Source organism: Diceros bicornis, chromosome 30 (assembly GCF_020826845.1).
Source record: "Diceros bicornis minor isolate mBicDic1 chromosome 30, mDicBic1.mat.cur, whole genome shotgun sequence".
Classification (NCBI taxonomy): domain Eukaryota; kingdom Metazoa; phylum Chordata; class Mammalia; order Perissodactyla; family Rhinocerotidae; genus Diceros; species Diceros bicornis.
In genome coordinates, this window is record NC_080769.1 from 14,574,446 (window position 1) to 14,597,860 (window position 23,415).

Here is a 23,415-nt window from a genome sequence, read left to right on the forward strand (position 1 = left end):
GTGTCTGAGGCTGTCCCTCCCTATCTTGCACTTTGGAGGTTATGATGCTGGAATGTCCTTGCCTGAGCTCTAACTGGCATGGGCCCTTTCTGAAACTTTCACATTATACCTGACATCGCCTCCTCTGATGCAGTTCATTTGCAACATTGCAAATGTTGTTCATGCAAATGGCTTGTTGACTCAGGCTTGGGACCCAATCTGGCCCAGAGCAGATGGTCCCTGGAACCTTGTTATCAATGGACATGGATGAAATCACAGTGTTTGGGGCTGCCAAATAAAGGAAATGTGCATACCTCACTAAGACTCTATACACTCATCCTGTGAGATTATATCCCTTGAGAGATGCATAAACACAGTCTCCTCCTTTCTTCCTTTTTAGGCAGCTGAGAATGGCACGAAAGGAGACATAGTTTCATCTCTCCCCACCCCACCCAGCCTTACCTATGGAAATTTGTACAGTTAAAGCAGTGTTTCAATCTGGGCAGAAATTGCCCATGTGGTTCCTATAAGGACTACTAGAGACTTGCTCTCTCTCCTAAAGGTGTAATTAGGGATGTCCTTGCCCAGCCATGAGAGCCAAATGAGGGAACTCTCCAATGTCCTCTGTTCACTGGGCAGGGCTTTATAGAGATCAACTCCCAGAGACATGTTGGGTAAAAGATGGGGGTTCCTGTTGATTTCCTCAATGGCAAAAACCAAGGCCAGAACATAGTGATAGTTTTTTTTTTTTTTTTGAGGAAGATCAGCCCTGAGCTAACAACCACACCAATCCTCCTCTTTTTGCTGAGGAAGACCAACCCTGAGCTTACATCTATTGCCAATCCTCCTCCTCCCCCCTCCTTTTCCTCCCCAAAGCCCCAGTAGATAGCTGTATATCATAGTTGCACATCCTTCCAGTTGCTGTATGTGGGACGCCGCCTCAGAATGGCCAGACGAGCATGTACCTTGGTGCATGCCCGGGATCTGTACCCAGGCCGCCAGCTGAGGAGTGTGCGCACTTAATCGCTAAGCCACAGGGCCGGCCCCACATGCTGAGAGTTCTTGAACTGAAATCTGTTGAGAGGAATAGAGATCCTTAGGGAAAAGACTCAAACCATGATTATCTTCAAATCCAACACAACCATTTAACTAAGGATGTATGCTCAGTCAACTCATTCTGTCTGTGGCAACAGCTCTCCTGAAGCCTTAGAATTTAGAGCTAAATCAAATAACATCACTTGGGTTCTGGAACGTCCTTACTGAATTCCACACACATGGAGAAAAGTGATTAAGTTTATGAAGAAAATTTAATTAATGGAAAAGCAGATCACATTCAGAGTGAGTTTTATAAATGGTTCTTTGGTTCATGATCCAAAATGCTTGGTCATTTGAACACATCATCAAATGCTTCAGAGAACAGCAATAATATCAACATGAGATTGGAGATAGCCCTGGGGAGGAAGAGTAATTACAATTGAAGGCTCTGGGACAAGCAGAGAAGCAGGGTGTCTGTGGGTTGAGAATGGTGCAGCAGAAGGCTGGCGATCAAACTGCCTAAACTTCTGCCCCATGAAACTCGTGTATCTGCCACCATCAACAACCAGGCAGCTAGGAAGAGCTTCAGAGCTCCGATGAAGGGGGCATCATCATAAGGCAGGAACATCTGGGTGAAGTATGAAGGAGTTAAAACTGAAAACACTTAGGAGTCTAAGGGACACAGCCTTGTACAGTTTAAAAATTGAAAATGCGATTACCAAAACTGACTCAAATAGAAAATAAAGAGAGAATATTATACAAATGTGGCCATGTGGTTTCAAGAGAACATCTGAGAAAAAAATTCCAAATATCCACCAGGCCTGGAAGAATTTACATGGGGCATTGCCTGCACGCCAACTTGGCCAGGAACAAGGTCTCCTGAGCTGGTGTGAATGGAGAACAGAGGGCGAGAAGAAGAGCATTCAGCCTCTCGTCCTGCAATGAGAACAAGCTCTCCCTCCAGCATCCAGGTGCCTGAAGCTGCGGGGATATGAGTTGAGCTTGACTTCTGCCCCAGGATATTCACCCCAGACCTTCCCTGTTATTATAAATAACATGTCAATACATTTGAACATGTAGATGAAATTCACATATTGCCAGGAAAATGAAAGTTACCAAAACTGTCTCAAGAAGAAATGGGAAATCTGAATAGTCCCATATCTAAAGAAGAAACTGAATCCATAGTTTAAAACATTCCCACATTTCATCGTGGCCAACACCTCTGCTGGCAAATTCCACCAAACATTCAGGAGAGAAATAATACACATTGACTCTAGCTCTCCCACAGAACAGGAAAAATGGGAAAAACTTTTTGATTCATTTTATGAGAATAGCTTAACTTTGCTACAAAAATCTTACAAGGTCATTACAGGAAAGGAAATTTACAAGCCTCTTTTTTTTTTTCTGGAACTAAACTCATGTATTCCTAAAAAAAATTAACCTTCCAAATCCAGCTATATTTTTGAAGGAGGCCACATAATGACCAAATTTGCTTTATGCATTGCCATTCAGTGTGCTACTTCCTGAAAAAGGAGAAATAATAATCTGAGTAACTGTGGTTATTATCTATTATATATATCATGTATAATCTACTATAAATAGAACTGGTCATGTTCTGTTTGTTGGCCTGGGTGGTGTTAACACATGTGTACACTTTTTGATAACTTATCAATCTTTACACTTGGGTTTGTGCTCTATTCTGATTGTATGTCATATTTCAACAAATATGTTTATTAAAAAGAGAAAATGAAAGCACAACAACGAATGAAAAACATAACGTTATCCAATTGAGAAGTGCCCAGAGGACTAACTAGAAAGTTTGGGGAAAACAAAGCGAAACAGACCTAACAAGTTAAAATGCAGAGTTATTTAGAGTCAATACAAACCGGAAATTTACCTTATTGAAGGTGAAATTGTAGAGATATACACATGTGCATGTGAGTATTCTATCATGTATACATACATGTATATGATATACATAGGTACATGCATTATATATATGTATGAGTGTTTGTGGACACACATGCACATATGCATCTCTCTCTATATATAACTCATAGGGGGTATATGTGTGTGTGTGTGTGTATTTATACATATACATACGGCTGTTCTGGAGAGGGAAGAAGGGACAGATGTTTAGTGACCACCTAAAAGGTTTCTCAAACTTAATTTTTCCAACATTTGAAATGTCATCTTTGTAAAATTAATATATGTTTCAATAATACATTTGTATTTTAATGTGTTATACCAGTATAATCTCAGCATTTTTAATTTGTTCATTAATGGCAGAATTCTCCAGCCTGTATGCATTCTCTTGATGCTGTGATGTAATAGGCTGGGCGCTGACAGCCTCCCTTTTGTATTCCAGAGGTTGTGTGAAACCTCAAGTTTGTGGTCTCTCTCTGGCCTGCAGATTTGGACCAAGTTTCTGCACGTGCTCACTAGCTGTCCTCCAAAATTCACTCTAACCACCACTGTTGGGAGCATACACAAGGAAGAAGCCCTAGGGTGGAGGCGTGTGTATGTGAGGCACGCAGAGCACTGGGGGTGCCTAAGGGCCAGCTGGGGAGATCCATGGATGAGGCATACCCCACAAGTCGTGGGAGACTTCTTGATGGAGTGCTCAGTGCAGTTACAGGATCCACATCCTTTAAAGCCCTCTAAGAGTACCTAGCTGCCAATGCCTCCAAACTCTTCAACCCATCCACACTCATATTTTTGTGCTCCAACAGAGGGCTGGAACTTCTCTTCTTGAAACCTGGACTTCCACAAAGGCCCTCTCCTCTGTGTGTCATGATCTAAGACAGTGTTTTCAGGGGTTTCCATGCAGCAGCTGAAAGGAGCTTGAGCTAGTTCACAGGCCACTGCAGGGTCCAGAGCTGGGACTGAGGTCTGTCTCCCTATTACCAGATGCATGGGTGGGTGAGACTCCCTCTGGGTCCCTTGGCATACGGTGCTGGATCACACTTCTCCCACAAAGGCACTTTTGTCTATGGATGGATGCCAAAGCATTGTTAGTGCAGGAGTAGAAAAACAGGAGGTGTCTTATTCCACCATGATGCTGATATCACTTTCCTTCTTTGAATTACAGAGATTCCAATTTGCCTCAGTTTTTCAGGAGCCTGATATTTGCCTACAATTCTCTACAACCTCAGACCCTCCCAGACCCACTCTATGAAGGACATAGAAAGAATGTTCTCAGATCTACTTACAAGGGCCAGGCCAATAAAAGCCAACAAATTGGTTTTGGTCACTCTGCTGGGGACAGAGGGCAGTGGACGTCTCATACATTCTGGTTTGGAAGCAAGACTTCTTGTTCTCTGTGGATGAATAAGCAACAAGAAAAGAGAGCCTGTGGTAGGTAAATACATGCTTGATTCATCTGAAAAGATCATCTCCTCCCCTTCAACTTGAAGGTTAGTGTAGGGCGAGAGCACGGGTAGTTTCCACTGTTCACCTTCTCCCTTAATATTCAGAACAGAGAATCAGTTTTATTTTGGGTGGCAATTCAACAAACTAAAATATAAAATTCCTAACCCCTCTTGCAGATAAGAGTGACCAGACCAAATTCAGGCCAATGATGTGTGACAAGAAGTACGGAGTGGGGGTTTGTGGAGGCTACACAGAAGGAACTGACATAGATGGGAGGTTCAGCATTAGACACATGTGACACCAATCCACAGGTGTTGTAGGTATTATCTCATATACACCTGACGATGTTCCTACAAAGCTGTTCTTAGCACCATCCCCATTGTGCAGGTTGGGAGACTGGGGAGATCTTGAGAGGCACAGTGGCTTTTCCAGGACACAGAACTGGTAGGATAAAAGAGGTGTGACTTCAGCTCTGTCTCCTGAAAGCTGGCCACTGGTTCCACTCCCAAGGAGCTGTGGGGAGGGTGGTGATGGATATTTGTGTACAGTGATGGAGATGACATGGGCAAGGAGGAAGAGAAGCCAACAGCCTAGCGGGGGCTTTGGGTGGGTCTGATTGAAGGAAGGGGCCAAGTAATAGAACCTTGAAGAAGTGACCTCACTTCCTTGGTGACAGCCCCCAACAGAACTTAGAACTCTGGTTACCAGGCACCCACATTGTAACCACAGCCTCCTGTCCAGTTCATTTGAGTGGAGACACTCGACACAGCAGGATGTTCTCATGTTGTCCCGTGACTTTCCGAGGCTCTGGCCCCCGGAAAGCCAAGAATGAGAGCATGTTAAGTCGCTTTAGACATTGGCTCAGCCCTCACCTCGAATGTCTGTGGCCTTTTGGCAGGAGGAACCATCAGGTAACAGCGTAGCCCAGGGCAGGCCACTCTAGGTCAGGCCACAACTGTGATCCCAAATGGACAGCCCCACACCCCTTGACCCTCATTGTGTGTGTGTGTGTGTGTGTGGGAGGTGGAGTTAGAGAAGGTAGTATGAGGAGGAACCACCCTGAGCAGGAGCAGGTAGCTAAATGGTGGAGATCTGGTTGTGTGTCATGTTCATACTGAAGATCTTGGCTGCAGGAGAGGAAGGTGAGTGCTGGGGACCAAGCTCTTCTACCCACATGTGAATCCCAGGCCGTCGAGGTGTCATCACATTCCTTCCCTGATGGAGACTATGCAGATGCCCCTCTGTGCCTGAACTGTGGTGGGGTTTCCCTCTGTGGCAAAGTCCAGGCAGGCCCCTGATGCCTCCTGGCCTGACTTCTGGGCACTGTCGCTGCAGAGCTGCACCCAAGTGATGGTTGAGGAGCTGGTAGATGGTTTCCAGTTCGCCATTTCCCTGGAGAGGACACAGGTGCACCAGTCCATCAATGAAGAGGGCTGGTCTGAGGTGAGTGTGGGTGCAGAGGGGTCTTCATACCCAGGACTCTGAGATGACCAAGGCACTACTAGAATGCAGACTCAAATCTGAGTCTCCCCTGGAACCCCCCAGGGTTTTCTCATTAGAGTGCTCCACAGTCCCACTCCCAAAGGAATCTGGACCTCCACTCCTTCCCACCAGCTACACAGGAGGGTAGAAAGTCACCTCAATCCTCCCGCTGGTTCACCATGATGTCATTGAGTGTATGTACCTCCTCCTCTCCCTCAGTGTGAGGATGAGTCCACTGTGAATTTACATGAGGCCTGCAGGATGCGGGCCCTCCAGACAGGCATGATGGAGAAGCTGACAGAGTCCATTGCACCAGCTTTCCTGGGTAGGAACATCTCTAGCTTCACCACCTTCATGGTCAACTACTCGGCCTTAGACACATCCCACCAGGTCCTGGACCAGCTGTTTACTAGGTGAGTGGCCACTCCCTCCTCAGCACAGTGGTGACTCTTCCCCCTGCCAGCTGTGTGTCCTGGGAATGTCACCAAATCTCTCTGAGCCTCAGTTTACTCCTCTGAAAAGTGGGGTGGGAGAGGATAAATTTCATGGGGATCTTGTAGGAACTAATGGGATCAGCCATGGTGGGTGCTTACCTGGTGCCTGGCTCTGCAGAGAGGGCTGTAGACGTGCTGTGGTTGTTCATGGTGTTTATTTCTCTCTTCCCCGTGAAAAGTAGTCTGCCTCACCCATCTCTGAGATGCGGCCTTTCTGAATTTGGAAAAGCACATGGAAACCACCCTGTCAAGGAGTTGGAGATTCCATCCAGCTGGTCCTGGTCCTTTTCCTTGGGGTAGCCAGTCAAGGATCTCTGGGGCAGCAGAGAGGCCCTAGGCCCACTCAGGTGTCTGGGATGGTTCTGGGTGGACTACATTCATTCAACCATGTAGATTAAGCACCTACTGCATGCAGGACATTTGGAGACAGTAAACCCAGTGAATGAAGGAGACACAATGCGTGGCCTCAATTTCTGTCTGAGAGTCAGACATTGACATTCGACATCATTCGCAGGTCTTGTCATCCCCCGTCCATCCCAAGGGATGCCCTCATAGCCTCCTTTACATCTGGAGGCATCTCCCCTTATTCCAGCCAGGAGGGCAGAGCGCAGGACCACCTAAAAAAGTGAGTGGTCTTTGGGTCCAGAAGGACGGCCTCCTGTCTCTAAAGAACAAGCTGTGGGGGGAGAGATGGAGGCTGTGGCTGAGGGGAGCCTGTCAGAAGCCGCATCTCATGCATCTGTTGATTCCCATGGGAAGGCAGAGGCCCGGTGGCTTCCACTCCAGGAGGACAGGAGTCAAAGAGCTATGGATGGGTGCCAGGACCCCTGGGAACCAGAGGGGTGGCTGGGCTGAGTTCTCCCCTAGAAACCCATTCCCACCACAGACCCATTTGAATCTGCCTCCCCTTCTCCACATCTACCTCTTCTGACCATCGCCTCCAGGCCCAGAACAGGAGGTGTGTGAGCAACCTGCTCACACATCTGTCTCAGTGCTCAATCCAGTTGCACAAGTGCATGGAGGGCTGGGGTGGGCTGTGTCCCAGACCTTCAGGAGAAGAGTGTCAGTGGGAAGAGAGTCACAACAGACTCTGTGTCAACCTGCTGGATAAGCAGGCCTGCCACTGCCAGGACAGCCTCACAGGGGTCAGGGCTGCCATGTGGCTCTCACCTGGATGGAGAGGGGCAGGCATAGGGCCCAGTCCCAAGCCAGGGTGCCTTGGGTGAGAAGTGTGGAGGGAAAGGCCAGGCCTCTGACTCTGTTGCCCAATTGCCTCCCCCAGTGCCATCTCTTCTCTGGTGGGAACCTGCCTGGACCCAGGGCAGGATTTCTGGGAGCTCCTGCACTATCCCTGCTTCAGCATGAAGCTGGCCTCTCTGCATCTCAGCTTGCCTGGCTCGGGGCTGCAGGGCCACGCCTACCTTCTCCAGGTCCAGCTGGAGCATCCACGGCCCATTGAGGCAGAGCTGGAAGGTGAGGCGACTGCAGTCTGGGAAGACAATTTGCAGAGTGTTCAGAGGCTTGGTTCACTTCAAGGCAGTGGGGTCTTTCCTGGCTTTGACAGGCACAGGGGAAGTCAGCTACTTGAGTGAAACTGTTTCTTTCTCCTGTTGCAGTACCATCTCCAGAGCTCCCTCCAGCTCCAGCGCCAGAGCAAGGGCCAGCTCCATGGCTAGATCCAGCTCCAGCTCTAGTTTCACCACCTGTGCTAGAGCTGGAGCCAGTGTCACCTCCATCAGTCCCTCTAGGGCCAGAGCTACCACCAACCTCAGCTCCAGCCCCAGTGCCAGCTCCTGAGCTGGAGCCAGCTGGACCATTGGCTCCAGGGAGAATCCTCCCTCCACCTGGAGAGCTAACAGCAGAGCCAGATCCAGCCCTGGAGCCCACCTGCCCCTGGGACGTGACCACCAAGAACCTGCTGAGGGAGGAGAAGCCTGACTTCTTGGAGTTCCCTCCCCGGCTGGTGGCAGAGCAGTTGACACTGATGGATGTGGTGAGCAGCTGGGCTCTCAGGGCAGGTGGGGCCGGCCTTCCCTGTGCCATCAGCTGCCCCAGACCTGCCATTTCCTGATCCAGAATCCCATGATCTCGGTCCAACCTCTTGCTTCCCCACTTACCCTCATGTGACCTGAGCAGCCCTCTTAACTCTCGAGCATTTGCTGTCCTCATGTGGACAGGAGAGATGGACACTGAGAGCATCTGCCATGCAGAGTGGCTGTGCAGATGGATGAGGTGGAGCAGAGAGGACGTTGGGCAGGGTCTGCTCTTTGGTGAGGGTGGGGAGTTCACTGAAGTGCTATCAGGTCCTCGGGTAGAATACTCATTTGCCCGAGAGGCCTCAAGAGCCTCAACACTTATTAGGCACCTCATATGTCCATGACTACATGGCAGACAAACAAAGCCCGTGGTTGTTGCTGCCTTGGGGGAATGTGCATCTGAAAGAGGAGTCAGACCCCAGGATAATCAGAATGGTTGGAAGATGCCCCTTGAGATGGTCAAGCAGGAGCCGAGTTCTGGTGCTTGGAGGAAGTGAGACTGGGCTGGGAACAAATGTCACTATCCCGCGCCACAGTATCGGGTCCTGGGTCATCCTGTGCTGGGTGCCCTCAGGGGACACAGGCAACACCCAGGGACTCCCACAAGCCTCAGGCCACATTCTCAGCTTCCTGAGCTCCAGCTCTCACCACTCACCCGGCCTGGGACTGGGGGCTGTGGACACTGATCTGGGCTGTGGCAGGGCTGGGTAACACTCCCTGTCCTCCCCAGGATCTGTTCAAGAAAGTGATGCCCTGCCACTTCCTGGACTCCATCTGGTCCCAGTGGGACAACAGGGCCAATGAGTTCCTGGCACCCACCATCCATGCCGCCATCACCCACTTTATCAGAGTGGTCAAATGTGTCATCACCACCTGCCTCGGGGACCCGACCATGACAGCCCAGCACAGGGCCAGGTTGGTGGAGCTCTGGATCCAGGTGGCCAAGGTAAGATGTGGGAGGCCCTGGGAGCCCCTCTCTGGAGTCGTGGGAACTGCCCCTTCTCCTTTTCCAGCTCTCAGGATTGAAGTTTGTGGTCTGAGCCTTTGCATAATCCTTAGGCCCCTCCTGCCAATGTCTCAATGACCTGACTCCTGGTCCCAGTGGTGGGAAGCTCACCCCTTCCTGGGCTCCTTCCTTGGCTTGAGCTAAAATCCTCCTCCCTGGGAGTGTTCCTCATCAGGGTCTAGCTGTGCTCTTCCCAGGTTTCCAGAGCCTCTGTCTTATCCAGGACAGGGGACGTCCATGAGGTGACAGAAGCCAGAGGAAGCAGGGCTGCAGCTCCCCTCACAGCTCATTCCCTTCCCTTCCCCAGGAGTGCAAAGGCCTGAGGAACCTTTCATCACTTCATGCCGTCCTCTGGGCTCTGCAGAGCCCCTCCATTCAGCGTTTAAAAAAGACATGGAGATGGGTGTCCAGGTGCGTAGGCCTCTCTCCATGCGTCACCACCTGGGTGAACCAGACACCCTCCACAGGGCTGCCACTGCCCTTCCGTAAGCTGGAACCTCCTGGGAGACAGTGAACCCTGGGGACAGGGTCTGACCTGGTTGGGAGGCTTGGAGTCTTTCTGGAAACTTAGGCTAGTGGTTCTGCTTTAGGAATCAGTTTCCCTAAGTGCCAGGCCCTGGCTCGAACTAAATTGAACATTTTCAAGGGTTTGCTTTGCAGCAACAGAACTCTCTGTCCACCTGAAATCAAGACTGTTTAAAACAGATTTGTTCAGTAGATAAGAAAACGAAGGCCCCAGGTGACAACAGGAGAGCTCCCTCCCCAGTCCCAGAGACCTCAGGGCTCAGAGGACACATTGAAAACGCTCATCCAGGCTGTCTGGATAATTCTGGGTTTTCAAACAAAAGGGATTTACCCTTAAACCACCCCACAGTGTTTCTTTCCTTTTTTCCCTCCTCAGGAGGAACTGCCAAAAATTTAAAACCTTGTGCAAAACGGACCAGCGGGAGAGCAGGAAGCTGCTCATGGAGGTGCGTGGAGGCTGGAGATCTGGAAGGAGGGGAGGGGAGGGGGGAGGAGGGACCAGGCAGAGTGTGCTTTGGTTAGTTTTTCACTGAAAGTTTCTCTGAGACATAACGGTCCGTCTTGTCCAGATTGACAGGAAGCAGGTGGTGTGAGCTGCAAGGGCAGGTGGGGACTGTTTGGGGCAGGTGGCCTTGGTCACGGGATAGAGTGGTGTTGGTTGGACTGTTCCAGGAGGTGAGGAGCTGGCAGAACGAGCAGGTCTCTAGTTTCCATGCGGGCCCATCAGCTGGCCCTCATCTTCCTCCAGGCTGGCGGGTGGATGGAGTGGGTGGGGGTTCCTTTCTTCCTAAAGCAGCCCGGTCTGTCCTCAGGAAGCCAGGTCCTGCTGCTCCTTCTATCTGCACTGCACCTCACAGGGAAGGGCACCCTGCCTGCCCCAGGGATGGGCACTGTGTGGTCACACAGGCCATGTGGACACAGGGGCTGCCCAGCCTTGGAACGAATGGTGGATCTGGCACAGAACTGTGTGCTCTCTGGGACTCTGCACTCTATCCCGATAGTGGTTACTGCTGACAACTCAGTGAGAGTCTCCCCAGGTGCCTTGTTGACAAGGATACACCCCAGATGGCAATGAGAATTATCGGGGAACCTACAGATACTTAATGGACCTTCCTGGCAGGACATTAGAAGGTTCCAAGTAAAAAAGGATGCAAATGTCACCATCACCCAGCACCCTGGTCACCCCCTACACTGTCACTCAGATGTGGCACAAGGGGGTCCCCTTCCTGAGTGAATGAAGGAGGAGTTCTGTGCAGGGACCATCCTGAGGGGATCCTAGGGAGCTGAGGCCTTTGGCATGGCCTCAGGTCCAGCCGGAGTCAGAAAACCCCAGGGGTTGGGACAGGCAGAAGCCAGTTGGATATGCCCGTTGAGACACCTTGTGCCTCCCGATCCATGGCTCAGGCTGACTGAGGGCCTCAACACACCCCGAGAGTCCAGAGGACAGGGTCTTGGTCAGAGGTGTGTCTGGAGGAGGAGTGAAGGCCGGGGGCCGGGGCCTCTGGCTGGGAGGGGGTGCGGTCTCTCCTCTGTGGGCCCCTCAGCAAGTCACCACCCCTCTGTGGGCCTCGGTCTCCTCATCTGGGAAATGGAGGCAGATGATCTGTGGTGCAGGCCTCACAGGGGTGATGAGGTACAAGGGGGAGAGGAATGTGCAGGAGCTTTGTGTTCCTCCTCCTCGAGGGGGGAGGGGAGAGCACTGGTGACAGTCAGATGACACTGAGTCCTCAGGTGACCCTGGAAGGCATGGGAGTCCTCCTCACACTTTCTTGATGAGGAGAGGCTTAGGGGCCTGGGCAGGCCTGAAGGCACAGAGGAGGGAGTGTTGGAGCTGGGAGTGATCTAGAATCAGATCACTCTGGAATGGGAGCCACCATAGACACCAGATGTCCAGGGTCCAGGATCAGGGGCCTGGGAGACACGGGGAAGGTAGCATGGCCTCCCTGAGCCTGTCCTTGACCCTGCAGGAGGTGAACTCTGTGTGGGCCACCCAACAGATGGACCCCCAGGGAGCCCAGGAGAGGCAGCAGCAGCAGGTGAGGGGGCCTGAGGGGGAGGGTCCAGGTGTCAGAGGAGGGGGTCTCCCCCCTCACGGCTGGAGGGCTCCCCAAGAGAGGGGTCCCTCCTCCTCCAGCCCAGCTCCTGGAGCCCCAGAGCCTGAAATGCCTGCACTGGAAGTGACCAGGAGGAGGTCTGGAATGGCTGGGCGCAAGATGGATTTGCGGGGGGAGTGGCAGGGACCGCACACCCTGGGATTTGCCAAAAGCCGCCCCTGGTAGCTGACGGGAGACGTTGGGTGGTCCTGGAGGGTGCAACGGGGGAGGCTGCTGAGGGTCCTAGGCTGCTCTCTCTGGGAGTTTGTGGTGGGCAGGAGGCTGGGGTGAAGGGATTTGGGGGAGGGTCCATGGGGGCACTGAGAGCTGGGACTCATCACCACTCCCACCCTGATTTCACAGGGTGTCGTCCCCTTCCTGGGCACGTTCCTCAATCACCTGAAACTGCTGGACATTGGGATGGAGGATGATCTAGAAGTAAGTGAGCCTGGAGGTGGGGCCAGGGAGGCAGGATCCTGAGGTTTGGGAGGCGAGAGCCTTGCACTGGGACCTGAGCTCTCTGTACCTGGCAAACCTCCTCTCATGAGAGCCTCATGGCCACCCCTGGGAGCTAGGGAGTCAGAGTCAGGCCCGTCTTAGCGATGTGTGAATGGAGGCTCCGCGTAAGCCCCCCACCAGGCTCCCAGGACTGGGGAAGCTCAGAGCTGCCTGCCTGCAGAGCTGCAGGAGGCTGTGTCTGAGCTGGACTCAGCCTCCCCCTTGGGCCCTGCCCCTGGGGGAGAGCCATCAGCCCCTGCAAGTCAGGAAGCACATCTGTGGTCCAGCTGTCCCTTCTTGCCTGAGGCCTCAGTCTCCCCGTCTGTCATCAGAGAGGGTGTGCTACATAAGGTCTCTGGCCTCAGCTCCCCTGTCCCTCCTGCTCTGGAGCCCAGAGCCTGGCCCAGTGTCAAGTTCTCTTTGTGGAAGGTCTGCCCTCTGCTGGGCCCTGACATTCCTGCAGCCTGAGAAGGGGTGGGATGGGGGTTGGTTCTGGGCTTAGGGGGCGGTTACTGATGGACATTGGCTGTCTCCCTTCCAGGGAAATCTGGTGAACTTCCAGAAATGGCGTGAGGTGAGCTGCTGTGGGGAGGGTGGGGAAGTGGAAATCCCAGATCTCCCGTGGCAAGATGTTACATGTACTCATCCCTCGGGTCTTACATTTATTGGGAGAGTCAGATCCACAAAGCTGGGCATCCCATCACGTTGGCGGGTGCGGGAGGGGCTGGCATCAAGGACACCTTCCTGGATGAGGAACTAATTCAAGCCAACTGTGAGGACAGGCAAGTCCTGAATGGAGAGGGAAGGAAGGAGGGTTCCCGAGTGAGCACAGACCCCAGACCAGATCCTCACTCTGCACAAGTCCCTGGCAGCATTCCCCACCCAAGCCCTGTCTGCATCCTGTCCTTCCTCCCAGAAACTCAAAGTCATCCGGAGGATCCAGCTGCTCCAGCAGGCTGCAAATGCATATGACCTAGAGCCCGATGAGCGATTTGGGGCCTGGTTCCAGGCCATGGAGCCCCTCAGTGTCGATGAGAGGTGAGGGGGACAGGAGTTGGGTGAGGGCAGGCCAGACTCTCTCAGCCGGCCGGCTGCAGAGCGTGCGGCCTGGCTCCCTGATCAGCCCCAGACCTCATTGCGTGGTGACCCATAGGGCACCGGGACTCAGCTGCTGGCAGGCTCTGGGAGGGGCAGCTCAGGTGCGGCTCCTGGTAGCTCACAGGCCGCTCTGTCCTGTAGCTACTGCCTCTCCTGCCGGCTGGAGCCCGCACACCAGAAGGCGAGCAAAATGCGGCTCTTCAGGAGAAAGAGGAACCGGACATCCTCCAGTTCAGGGCCGAGTGAGTGTTGGGACCAGGAGCGACTGAATCCAGGGCTCAGTACAGCTTCGGGCTAAGCATGGGCCTGGATCCCAGCTCCAGTGCTGACCAGGCCTGGGACAGGCCGCTCCCCTCTCCTCTCTGGGACTCGGTTGCCTCCTCTTAAACGGGTGATGCTAAATGATGCCTCCCCCATCAGGGACAAACGGGGTGCTGTTGATGGACTGAGCACTCGGCACAGGGTTTGGATAAGAGTGAAGGGGGGAAGGGAAGTGTGCCGTGAATCTCAGGAAGGTTCCCCAAAATAGTCTGTTTCTTCTCTTCAGCCACCGTGCCCTTGGCAAGGAGCCATAACCCTCTGGAGACCACAAGTGCAGCTCCTCCTGAGCAGCAGGGACACTGGGACCCTCAGGGTGCACCGGGTCAGCTCTTCCCCCCCACCCCAAGTGAAGGAGGACATCTGAAGACTTTCTCTGGTTTCCCCTAAAGCCCCAGGCGGAGGGCACGACCCCCCTCCAAATCCCTGACATCTGCACCCCAGGGACTGTTTATCCATTGAGGAGGAGCATTAGTATATGTTTAACAGTAAATATCAGATTTGAATGTTGCAGTAAGTTCTGTTTCTGTCACAGCCTGGGTGTTGTGGTGTGGATCTTTCACTTCTTATGCTCATGTAAATGAGACACAGAATCTCACATTCCGCCTTGAATTAAGAACTCATGTATGGTCAGAGCTTATGGTATGTGGGAGAAGGGAGGACGGCCAGTCCCCTCCCTGGCTACTGAATGAAACCCTCAAGTCCCCCTTCCTCAGAGGACAGGTGCATTTCAGTGTGGTTCACCTGGGCCAGGAGCAGAGACAGCCCCTCAGATCTCCCTGGATGTAGAGGTTGGAGGGACTTTCCCAGGCAGAGCAACAACCACTGAAATGTGGGTGTCTTTCAAATACCACTTGCCAGGACCATGTCCTTCCCCAGGACAGCGGCTGTCTTTCTACAGCTTTCCAGGAAGAAGGAATGTTTTCTGCTTGTCCCATTGAGGTTTCTTTTGACCAAATATTGGAAGTTACCATTTTCTAATCAGTCTCTGGATTTGCATCAACACTAAATGAGGAAAAAATGTAAAAAGATAAAAGTTTGCATGTGGAAAAGACAAGGCCAGAGGAATACCATGTGCTGATGGAATAAGGGTCGACAGGACATCCTCATCAGGCCGCCTCTAGGGCTCCCTGTTCACCCTTCGCCTAGATTGGAATCTTCCTGGGATCCTGGCCCATGCCATGGAAGTCCTTTTCCCACTTGTTTCATATCCAGAGGAAAAGATTCATGATGCAGCTTTTAAACCTACAACAGGACTTTCTTCCATAAACCTCACCACTCCCTGTGAACTAGGATTTCCAGCATCCCCGCACTTCCTTATATGATTCTTTTGGGGCAGAAATTCCCTAGAAGGCCCCCAGCCTCTCTGTCAGGTACATCATGGCCATTCCTCCCTGGCTGGGCCTGATGGATCAGGGGTGAGCTCTGGTTTGCCAAGATAATAGACCTTAATCCTGGCCACTGAATGACCCACACTGTCCATTGCTGCCTAGGGTGACATCTGGGACCTTGGTGTTCTGAGGTCCATGGTCTCAGACAATCACTAGTTTACACACTCAGTCACGTTGTTACTGACTTGTCCCAAAGGGGCAGCTGGGCCTGAGCGCATAGAGCACGTAGCCCTGGGATGACTGTGTTCTTTTCCCCAGTCTGTGCTGTGGTTATGTGGTTATGTGTTACAGAGATGTGAAACTTGCCTGTTGGGAGTTTTTAAAGATGAGGCATGAGAGGGGCAGGTATAGGAGTGGGTCCAGCAGGGGAATGCAACACATCTTAGACAACACAGACACAACAGACACAAACTTAACAATTAAAATACTGAAACGCTTCCCACATGGGTGGTAAACAGACACTACTCTGAGCTCACCCCAAGAACCCACCCTACGACTAGGAGCTAAAGGGTTACCATCCGGCATTTTGAACATCATGCCCTAGAAACACCCTGTAAGACAAGGGCCATTGTCTTGAATTCCCTGGTACTTCTTCCCCCTCTTTTCTGAAGGCTGCAAGTGTCACCCAGGGAGGCCTTTTCAGTTCAGCCAGATGCAGAGTAGAAATCCTGGTTCCCACAGCCCAGGCCCTTCCTGCCAGGGCACTGCCATCCAGGAAAGAAAGAATTCACACCTTGGTGTAGACATGTAAACACACACAGGCATATCCCACCCAAACATCCAGATGCATGAACTAGTAAGAGAGTAAAAGCCACTTCAGAAACACATCAACCAATTGCAAAAAAAGGGTTTTTTTTAAGATCCTGACTCAAATAAAATGCAAAACCAGGAAATCACCTTGAGAAAACTGGGGGACTTTGGATACTGACCAGATAGTTGATTATAGGAATGACACTTTTATTTTTGTGTGTGATAACATTATTGTGTTTGTGTTCAAAAAAATCCCTCATCTGTAAGAGAAACTGAAAATATTTACAGCTGAAATGATGTGCTCTCAGCCATCTCAGCTGGTTAACTCTAGCGGGGTGGGTGTGAGGATAAACGAAGCCAGACGGTATACGAGTTGACAATCTTTGAAGCAAGTGACAGGTTCACAGAGGTTGATTTTTCTCTACTCTGAGATTTAGAGATTTTTGAAAACTTTCAGAACACAATTTTGATACAAATAGTATACTCGGTGTTCATGTTACAATGTTACACATTAAAACATTGATTGAAAATATAAAGGAATGCTTCTCCTTCCTGACCTAAGGAAGCTCTCTCTCAGTCTCGTTCTGTGAATGACCTGATGATGCCACCAACTGTTCACTTACCACATGTTTGTGGAGTAATTCCTATGTGCTCTGTGCTGCGTGCAAGGTGAACCCATTTCCACGACTCTGGATCTGGTGTGGGAAGGAAGGCAATGAGCCTGCTGCAAGGTTCTCTACGGGGAAAATAATGCCCCCAGGGGGTGTGCTCATTTTTAAGATTCCAAAATCAAAGCTACACAGGTTTGCCAGGTAACAAACAAGAGATACTTAATTCATGATACAGAAATGACCTATGTCTGAATTACCATGTGACAAAGAAGAGAAAGACTGATGGATTTTATGTTAAAATTAGATGCAAAATCATAGTGCTGGCCCCTGGCCTAGTGGTTAAGTTTGGCAAGCTCTGCTTTGGCAGCCCACGTTCTGTTCACAGGTGTGGACCCACAACACTCAGCAGCTATGCTGTGGCGGTGACCCACATACAAAGTAGAGGAAGATTGGCAACAAATGTTAGCTCAGGGTGAATCTCCCTCAGCTAAAAAAAAAAAAATTACATGCAAAATCAGAATAATATATGGAATCAGATTTAATATATATTAAAAGATAAATCTCATTCAAGTAGGTATCATCTCTTCATTAACACTCAATGAAAAAACATATAAGATCAAAACACTAATTCCTCAGCATCAATTATCCTATCAATTTTAATATAAAAAGGAAGAAAAATCATGGTAAATAAAAATTGATGTTATCATGAAAGGTAAAGATCACGACGGACGTTACAAAGAGATGCTGTGAGAGTCAAGCCTGTCTCATGGGGAATTTCTCAACCACATCACTCTCTTTTTCTTCAGCACCGATGTTGCTTTCCTCACTGTGTTTTCAGGATGCCTTTCTTGGCTCCTTGCTCTCTCTGCCTCCCGGGCAATCTCGACTGTCCTCGAGGCCATAGTCACTCCCTCCCATGCTTTTCTTCACTTTCTGTGTCTGTCTCCTGATATCTCCAAAAGATGCTCGTTGCCTGCAGAGGGACTATGAGAGACCCACACCCAAACCAGGACTCATCTCTGCCCAATATGGACACTGGCCAGGGGTGGGCTCAGGGCTGGTGTGCAGACCACTCGGCTCCAGCCACGGCCCAGGGATTCACCTGGACCACCCAGTGCAACTGTTTTTAAGGTATTTGTGAATCCAAAGGACTTAAGAGTTCTCCTTCACTGCTGCAGGCCTGGAGTCCCTGCAGTCTCCTGTATCCACAGACTTGCTGGGGATTCTCCAAGGTCTCCTCCCACTGACTGCACATGACCTCACTGCCAGGATGGGAAGTGATTCTAGTAACTGACCTCTGGAATATACAACTGCTCAGCCTTCAGACTGTATAGAACTTCAGTTTTCTACTTGGTTTTAGTTTCATGGTCTCATTGTTTCTACTATGAAGTTAGGATATATTTTTTGAGCTTTCTCTTTAAAAACAGAATAAAATGCAAAATTTGAACAAAGAGGAGGATGAAGACTACCATCCATGGAGAATGTTCGCAGCTCATTTGGATATTGCACCCTCTTTCTCTCCCTGGAGAAATGTGTCTCAAATCATACTGTCCATCACAATCACTGGAGAGTTTTTAAAACTCAGATTGCTGGAACTCAACCCAAGTAGGTCTGGGGAGGCAACGGAGAATTTTCACTCCTAAGATGTTCCCAGCTGATGTTGATGCTGCTGATATAGGCATCACACGTTGAGAACGGGATTCTGGGACACTATCAAGCTGATGTGTCACTATCAGTGCAAATCCAGACCAACTTGCCTCCTCTGTCTTGCTTAAGGATGTTATTCTCTTCCCTTCTCTGTCATTGTCAACTATACACATGCTGGTACCCTGTAACCTACGTTCTTGGGACACAAAGATCCAAGGACTCCATAACTCCTTTGAGTGTCCCATCTCTAATGAAATCACGCACTCTTCCACCCTTAGATACTCACTTCCACACCAGAGCCTGTTTTCACCCAAAATTCTCCTGCTTGCAAATCAGTAACTCAGAAACACCACATTCCCTCCACAAATTTCCACATTTCTATTTTTTACACAAAGAACTCTACCGTATATAACCATTCTTTAAGAAAATAGATTACTCCAGTTAGAGTATCTTAACAAGGCTCTATTCCTTCTCTCTTCCTACTCCTCCCTATTATCTTGGATTCTGTGGTCCATCATTTCAATAACCCACTGACAACGCTCCCTAATTCTTTACTCTCATCATATCTGCCCTGCAAGCCTCTGACTTTGGATGATTCCAAATACCTGCCATGCCATGTTGACACCTGCACTGAGGATCACCGCTGAAGAGAGAGCACACGAGGAGCCTGGGGGTCCCAACAGAGAATCAACAGCAACCAATGGGCCTCCATGCATTCTCTAACGCTTCCTGAATGCTCTGTTAATTTCTTTCCATTTCTTGAGTTCCATAAAACTATCTTCTCTTGACCTACTTCATATCTCACACACAAATTGTTAACCACCACACAAGAACTATTTCACACTCTAGTCATCAGATCTAGAAATTTTCCTCATAAGTAATTCATTTATCACACCATTTCTGTTGTTTTATACAGATATATTTCTTTCTTAGCTAAAACCATTCTGATTTTCATCTCATCTTTCCATTTCAATGACCTTATGCTTTCAATATTCGCAGTACTTTCAATCACCTCCCTACTGGGATCATGCCTCATGTTTCAAATATGCACAAATCTCTACCATCTACAAACCAATCCCTCATCCATTGTTCCTAATGCTCCTCACCCTCGATGTCCTCCCTCTCCTCCTCCTGCCAGGGACTCATTGTGAAAAGTTCACTTACATCCCAATGCCTCTGTTTCCACACTGGCAACCGATCCCATGTCCCCATTCTGTGGATGCTTCTCTTGCTAAGCTCACAGGTCACGGCTCTTACTATTCCAATGTGGCCTTTTCATTATTTGTCTGACATGTCCTGCAGTAGCATGTGACTTTGTGGCCTTCAAGTTCCTTTAGAAAGCTCATTTGTCCTTGGGATCCACCAGTGCTATACTGTCCTTCTCCTGCTCCAAACTTCCTGAGTCACTTCTTGGCTTCTCTTTACAACCAACCCACAATGCCTGATGCTTCCCAGACGTCAGCCCTGCTCTGACATCTGCTGTCCACCTGCACCCTCCTACTAGGCAATCATATCCATTTCCCTGGCTTCAAATACCACTAATGAGCTAAAAATGTTCAAAGAATCAGCACAGATCTGACTCTGCCCCCCAGACCCAAATATCTACCTGCCCACTCAGCCCATCAGTGATGACTCGACTCACAGTGTCCAGGTTCCAAATTGAAAAAAACACTTTCCCAAATAATTCATTTCTCTCTCAGTGTTCCCAAATTCACTTGTTTGTGCTAATATCCTGTCTGTCCCTGAGTGTCATTCTGGACACTCTGCCACCCCACATTCATATCAATGAACCATCCATCCACCCTCCTGAATCCTCCTACAGATTCTTCACTTTTGAATTATTTCTAATCATCTTTCAGAAGTGACACAAAATACCATTCCCACACAGTGAACTCTCCTGCTCTAGCAACCTAAATTACAAAACTCCATTTTTCCTCTGTGTTGATATTTTTTTCTACTTTACTTATATGTGCATCATCTCTTTCTTTCAATATTCAGTTCTCACTAAATGGGATACTCCATATAGACATGACTAATCTAGATTTTCTAGATGTTTCCCTCAACAGTGTTCTCATATGGCTTTGCACACAAAAAGAGCTCATATATTATATCTGTCTATCTATCTACCTACCTACCTACCTACCTATCTAATTCAAATACTAAAAGTTCACTTCCTGAAATATTTTAAACCCATCCACTTAACTACATTTATGCAAAGATATCAAGTTTTTTGGTATACTGCAATAAATTGGCAATTACAGCTTAAGATTTCCAAATCCTCTCTCCCTGTAATCAGCCAACGAGATTCTAGTTACAGTGATCTGTTTAAAATGTAAAACTGATTTGTTCACCTTACCTTTTAAATCCTCAATTTATGTCTTCAACACATATTTTTCCTGTTGTCCTATCATAATTATTAACACTACCCTTTTCATTCCTCAATATGTTCCAGTTTGGAGAGAAAACTATTTGGTCGTTCTATTTATAAAGCACCTACTACATGCAAAACTCTGGGGTAAAACCTGTGATCTACAAAAAAGCTAAACAGACTCACCGCCCCTGTTTGACCTAGTCTTAACGCGAGGAAAGACATAATAAACTGCAAAGGATTTATAACATGCCATGTGGAAATAACCACTTTGATGAACAATAGGGCAGAGAGAGAGAGTTTGAGCTTGAGTACATTTTCAAGGTTAGATGTGTTTGTGTGTGTTTGTGTGTGTGCGCACGCGTGCATGTGCTGATGCATGCTGCCAGGATGGGATGAGTTGCTTTCTCCTGTGGGGTGGGGGAGCCTCCTTTGCTTTGGGAAAGTTCCTCTCTATGCACCTACTATGGACATTGTCATCCACGTGTATTAGTCACGGTTGTCTAGAGAAACAGAAATAGAATATATATAAACGTAGAGAAGTGGAGATGTATTACAGGAATTGGTTCACGAGGTTATGGAGGCAGAGAAGTCCCACAATCTGCCATCTGCAAGCTGGAGAACCAGACAAGCTGGTGGTATAACTCAGCTGAAGTCCAAAGGCCTGAGAACCAGCACCTCTAATGTCCAAGGGCAGGAAACAATGGGCGTCCCAGGTCAGGAGGAAAGAGGGGACTCACCCTTTCTTTTCCTTTTTGTTCTATTGAGCCCTCAACAGATTAGATGATGCCCACGCCCACTGGTGAGGGTGGGCCTCTTAACATAGTCTATGGAATTGAATGCTAATCTCTTCCACAAACAGCCGTGTGAACACATCCAGAAATAATGCTTAACTAGCTTTCTGGGCATCCCTTAGCTCTGTCAAGTTGACACCTGAAATTAACCAAAAAGGGTCAAGTTACAGAAGTGAGATGGGGGGATCTTTCACTGGGTCAGGAAGGGAAAGGACTGATGTGGTTTTGGAAGGATCTGGAATTTTCTGGACTTTCTTGAAGAGCTTTGATAGAGCAGTCTTAGCAGTCATGGGGAAGGAAGCCTATTTCAGAGAGTCAAAGAGTGACTGAGAAACAGAAGGGCAGAGAGGGAGTGGAGGTGGACAACTGTGCCTCGTGCCTCCTGACAACGGCCTCTGGATTTAACATAGTGATGGCTCCCTCCCAGAGCCCACAGCTTTGGTGTGGGGCTGACTCTTCCCTAGGACTAGGGTGTTCTAATTCCTCAGTGTGAGCTACTCTGCATATTCCAAATCCCCAATGTCCTAGGAATGGGGTGTCAAATGGCCCTCTCTGGTCCAGCAGGATCCAGGCACAGGACCCTTTATGGAACAGGAGGAGGATCCGGGTGTACACGGGGTTCTTACCTGCCAGACCTGGAGTTCTGGGGAGTGGAGCTGAGCGAGGTCACAGCATAGGAGCCGCTGACAGGGTCTGAGGCCACCTGGGAGGAGAGCAGAGGAGGGGGGGCATGGGGGACGGTCAGGACAAGACCTGCCCCCTCATTTGTATGCTGCATCTCTGTGCCTGGACACAATCTGCTCTTCAAGTCTCGTTACCAAGAGCTGATTTCTTCCCTCATCGAATCTTTTCTTCCTTCTTCTTACTTTGTTAAATTATTTTAAGTTAAATTTAGCTGGGTTTTCTCTCCCATACATTTAAAATTATTCCTTACTGATTCTTAGATGGAGACTATGATTTCAGTGAGTTACAATGAGAAATGAAGGAGTTCAGGGGTGATAACTGTGGACCTGAGAAATTTAAATGATGGCATGGGGCGTGGTCCATGATCTTCAGGACAGCCATATGATAAGCCACATGATAATCAGAATTTTTAAGACAAGGTACTGTTAGGTTTTATGGTTTGAGTGAGAACAAAGGGAGAGGCCTACAATTGACACACAGTTTACCAACAGCAGAGAATCCTCCCTCACCTCTTCCAGCTCCTGGTGGTTCCTGCTTCCCTGTCTTGCGGCAGCATATCTCCAATCTCTGCCTACGTCTTTCACATGATCTTCTTCCCTCCATATCTCTGTGTCCTCATCTCTTCTTACAAGGATGCCAGTCACTGAATTGAGGGCCCACCCTAAACATAGGATGAGTTCATCTTCATATCTTTAATCATATCTGCAAAAAAAAAAATCATATCTGCATTTAGACCAGTTTCCAAATAAGGTCACTTTCTGAGGTTCAGGGTGGACATAAATTTTTGGGAGACTTTATTCAACCTACTACAGCCTCTACCCTATAGTTGAAGTTGGGAGAAATGCATCTTGGAAGTGACTGTCTTATGCCTGGTGGGACCTAAGGGGTTGCCTCATCATCAGCCATACAAAGTATACAGACGGCGTTCATGGCTCAGGCAGATCTGAATGGTAACAATATTGGAGGAGCAGTTTTCCTCAAAAGTACTTGAGTCAATGTAAGAAAGTTAAAAACCATAACATAATTTGATTTTTTAATTGTGATGTTAATTCTTAAATTCATATGGAAATTTTACAAAGTGAAAAAAATTTGAAAACCAACCAAACAAAATAAACATGAGGGAGAATAAGGAAAAGGGTGACATATCAAAACATTTCCCCAGCCACGTTAACACAAATGGCAGAATAATATGCTCACAGAATCAGTCTCTCCACTGAAGCAAAGATTCAGTGGA

The 23,415-nt window shown here is 49.1% G+C and overlaps 1 protein-coding gene and 1 pseudogene across 2 annotated transcripts; both read left to right on the plus strand.

The window, feature by feature from the left end:
- The window catches only part of LOC131394240 (adhesion G protein-coupled receptor E1-like), a 737,363-nt pseudogene that overhangs the window by 388,665 nt on the left and 325,283 nt on the right, over positions 1 to 23,415 (plus strand).
- On the plus strand, positions 10,167 to 14,378 carry LOC131394487 (ral guanine nucleotide dissociation stimulator-like). 2 transcript variants are annotated; one of them, XM_058525862.1, is made up of 7 exons: positions 10,167 to 10,375; positions 11,897 to 11,965; positions 12,386 to 12,460; positions 13,062 to 13,094; positions 13,437 to 13,558; positions 13,760 to 13,860; positions 14,166 to 14,378. In XM_058525862.1, exons 1-7 carry the CDS (start codon positions 10,370 to 10,372, stop codon positions 14,324 to 14,326), a joined length of 567 nt encoding a protein of 188 aa, XP_058381845.1. In that variant the 5' UTR covers positions 10,167 to 10,369; the 3' UTR covers positions 14,327 to 14,378. The 2 variants fall into 2 exon arrangements, with proteins under 2 accessions (XP_058381845.1, XP_058381844.1); XM_058525861.1 differs by lacking the exon at positions 10,167 to 10,375 and having other exon boundaries at positions 11,797 to 11,965.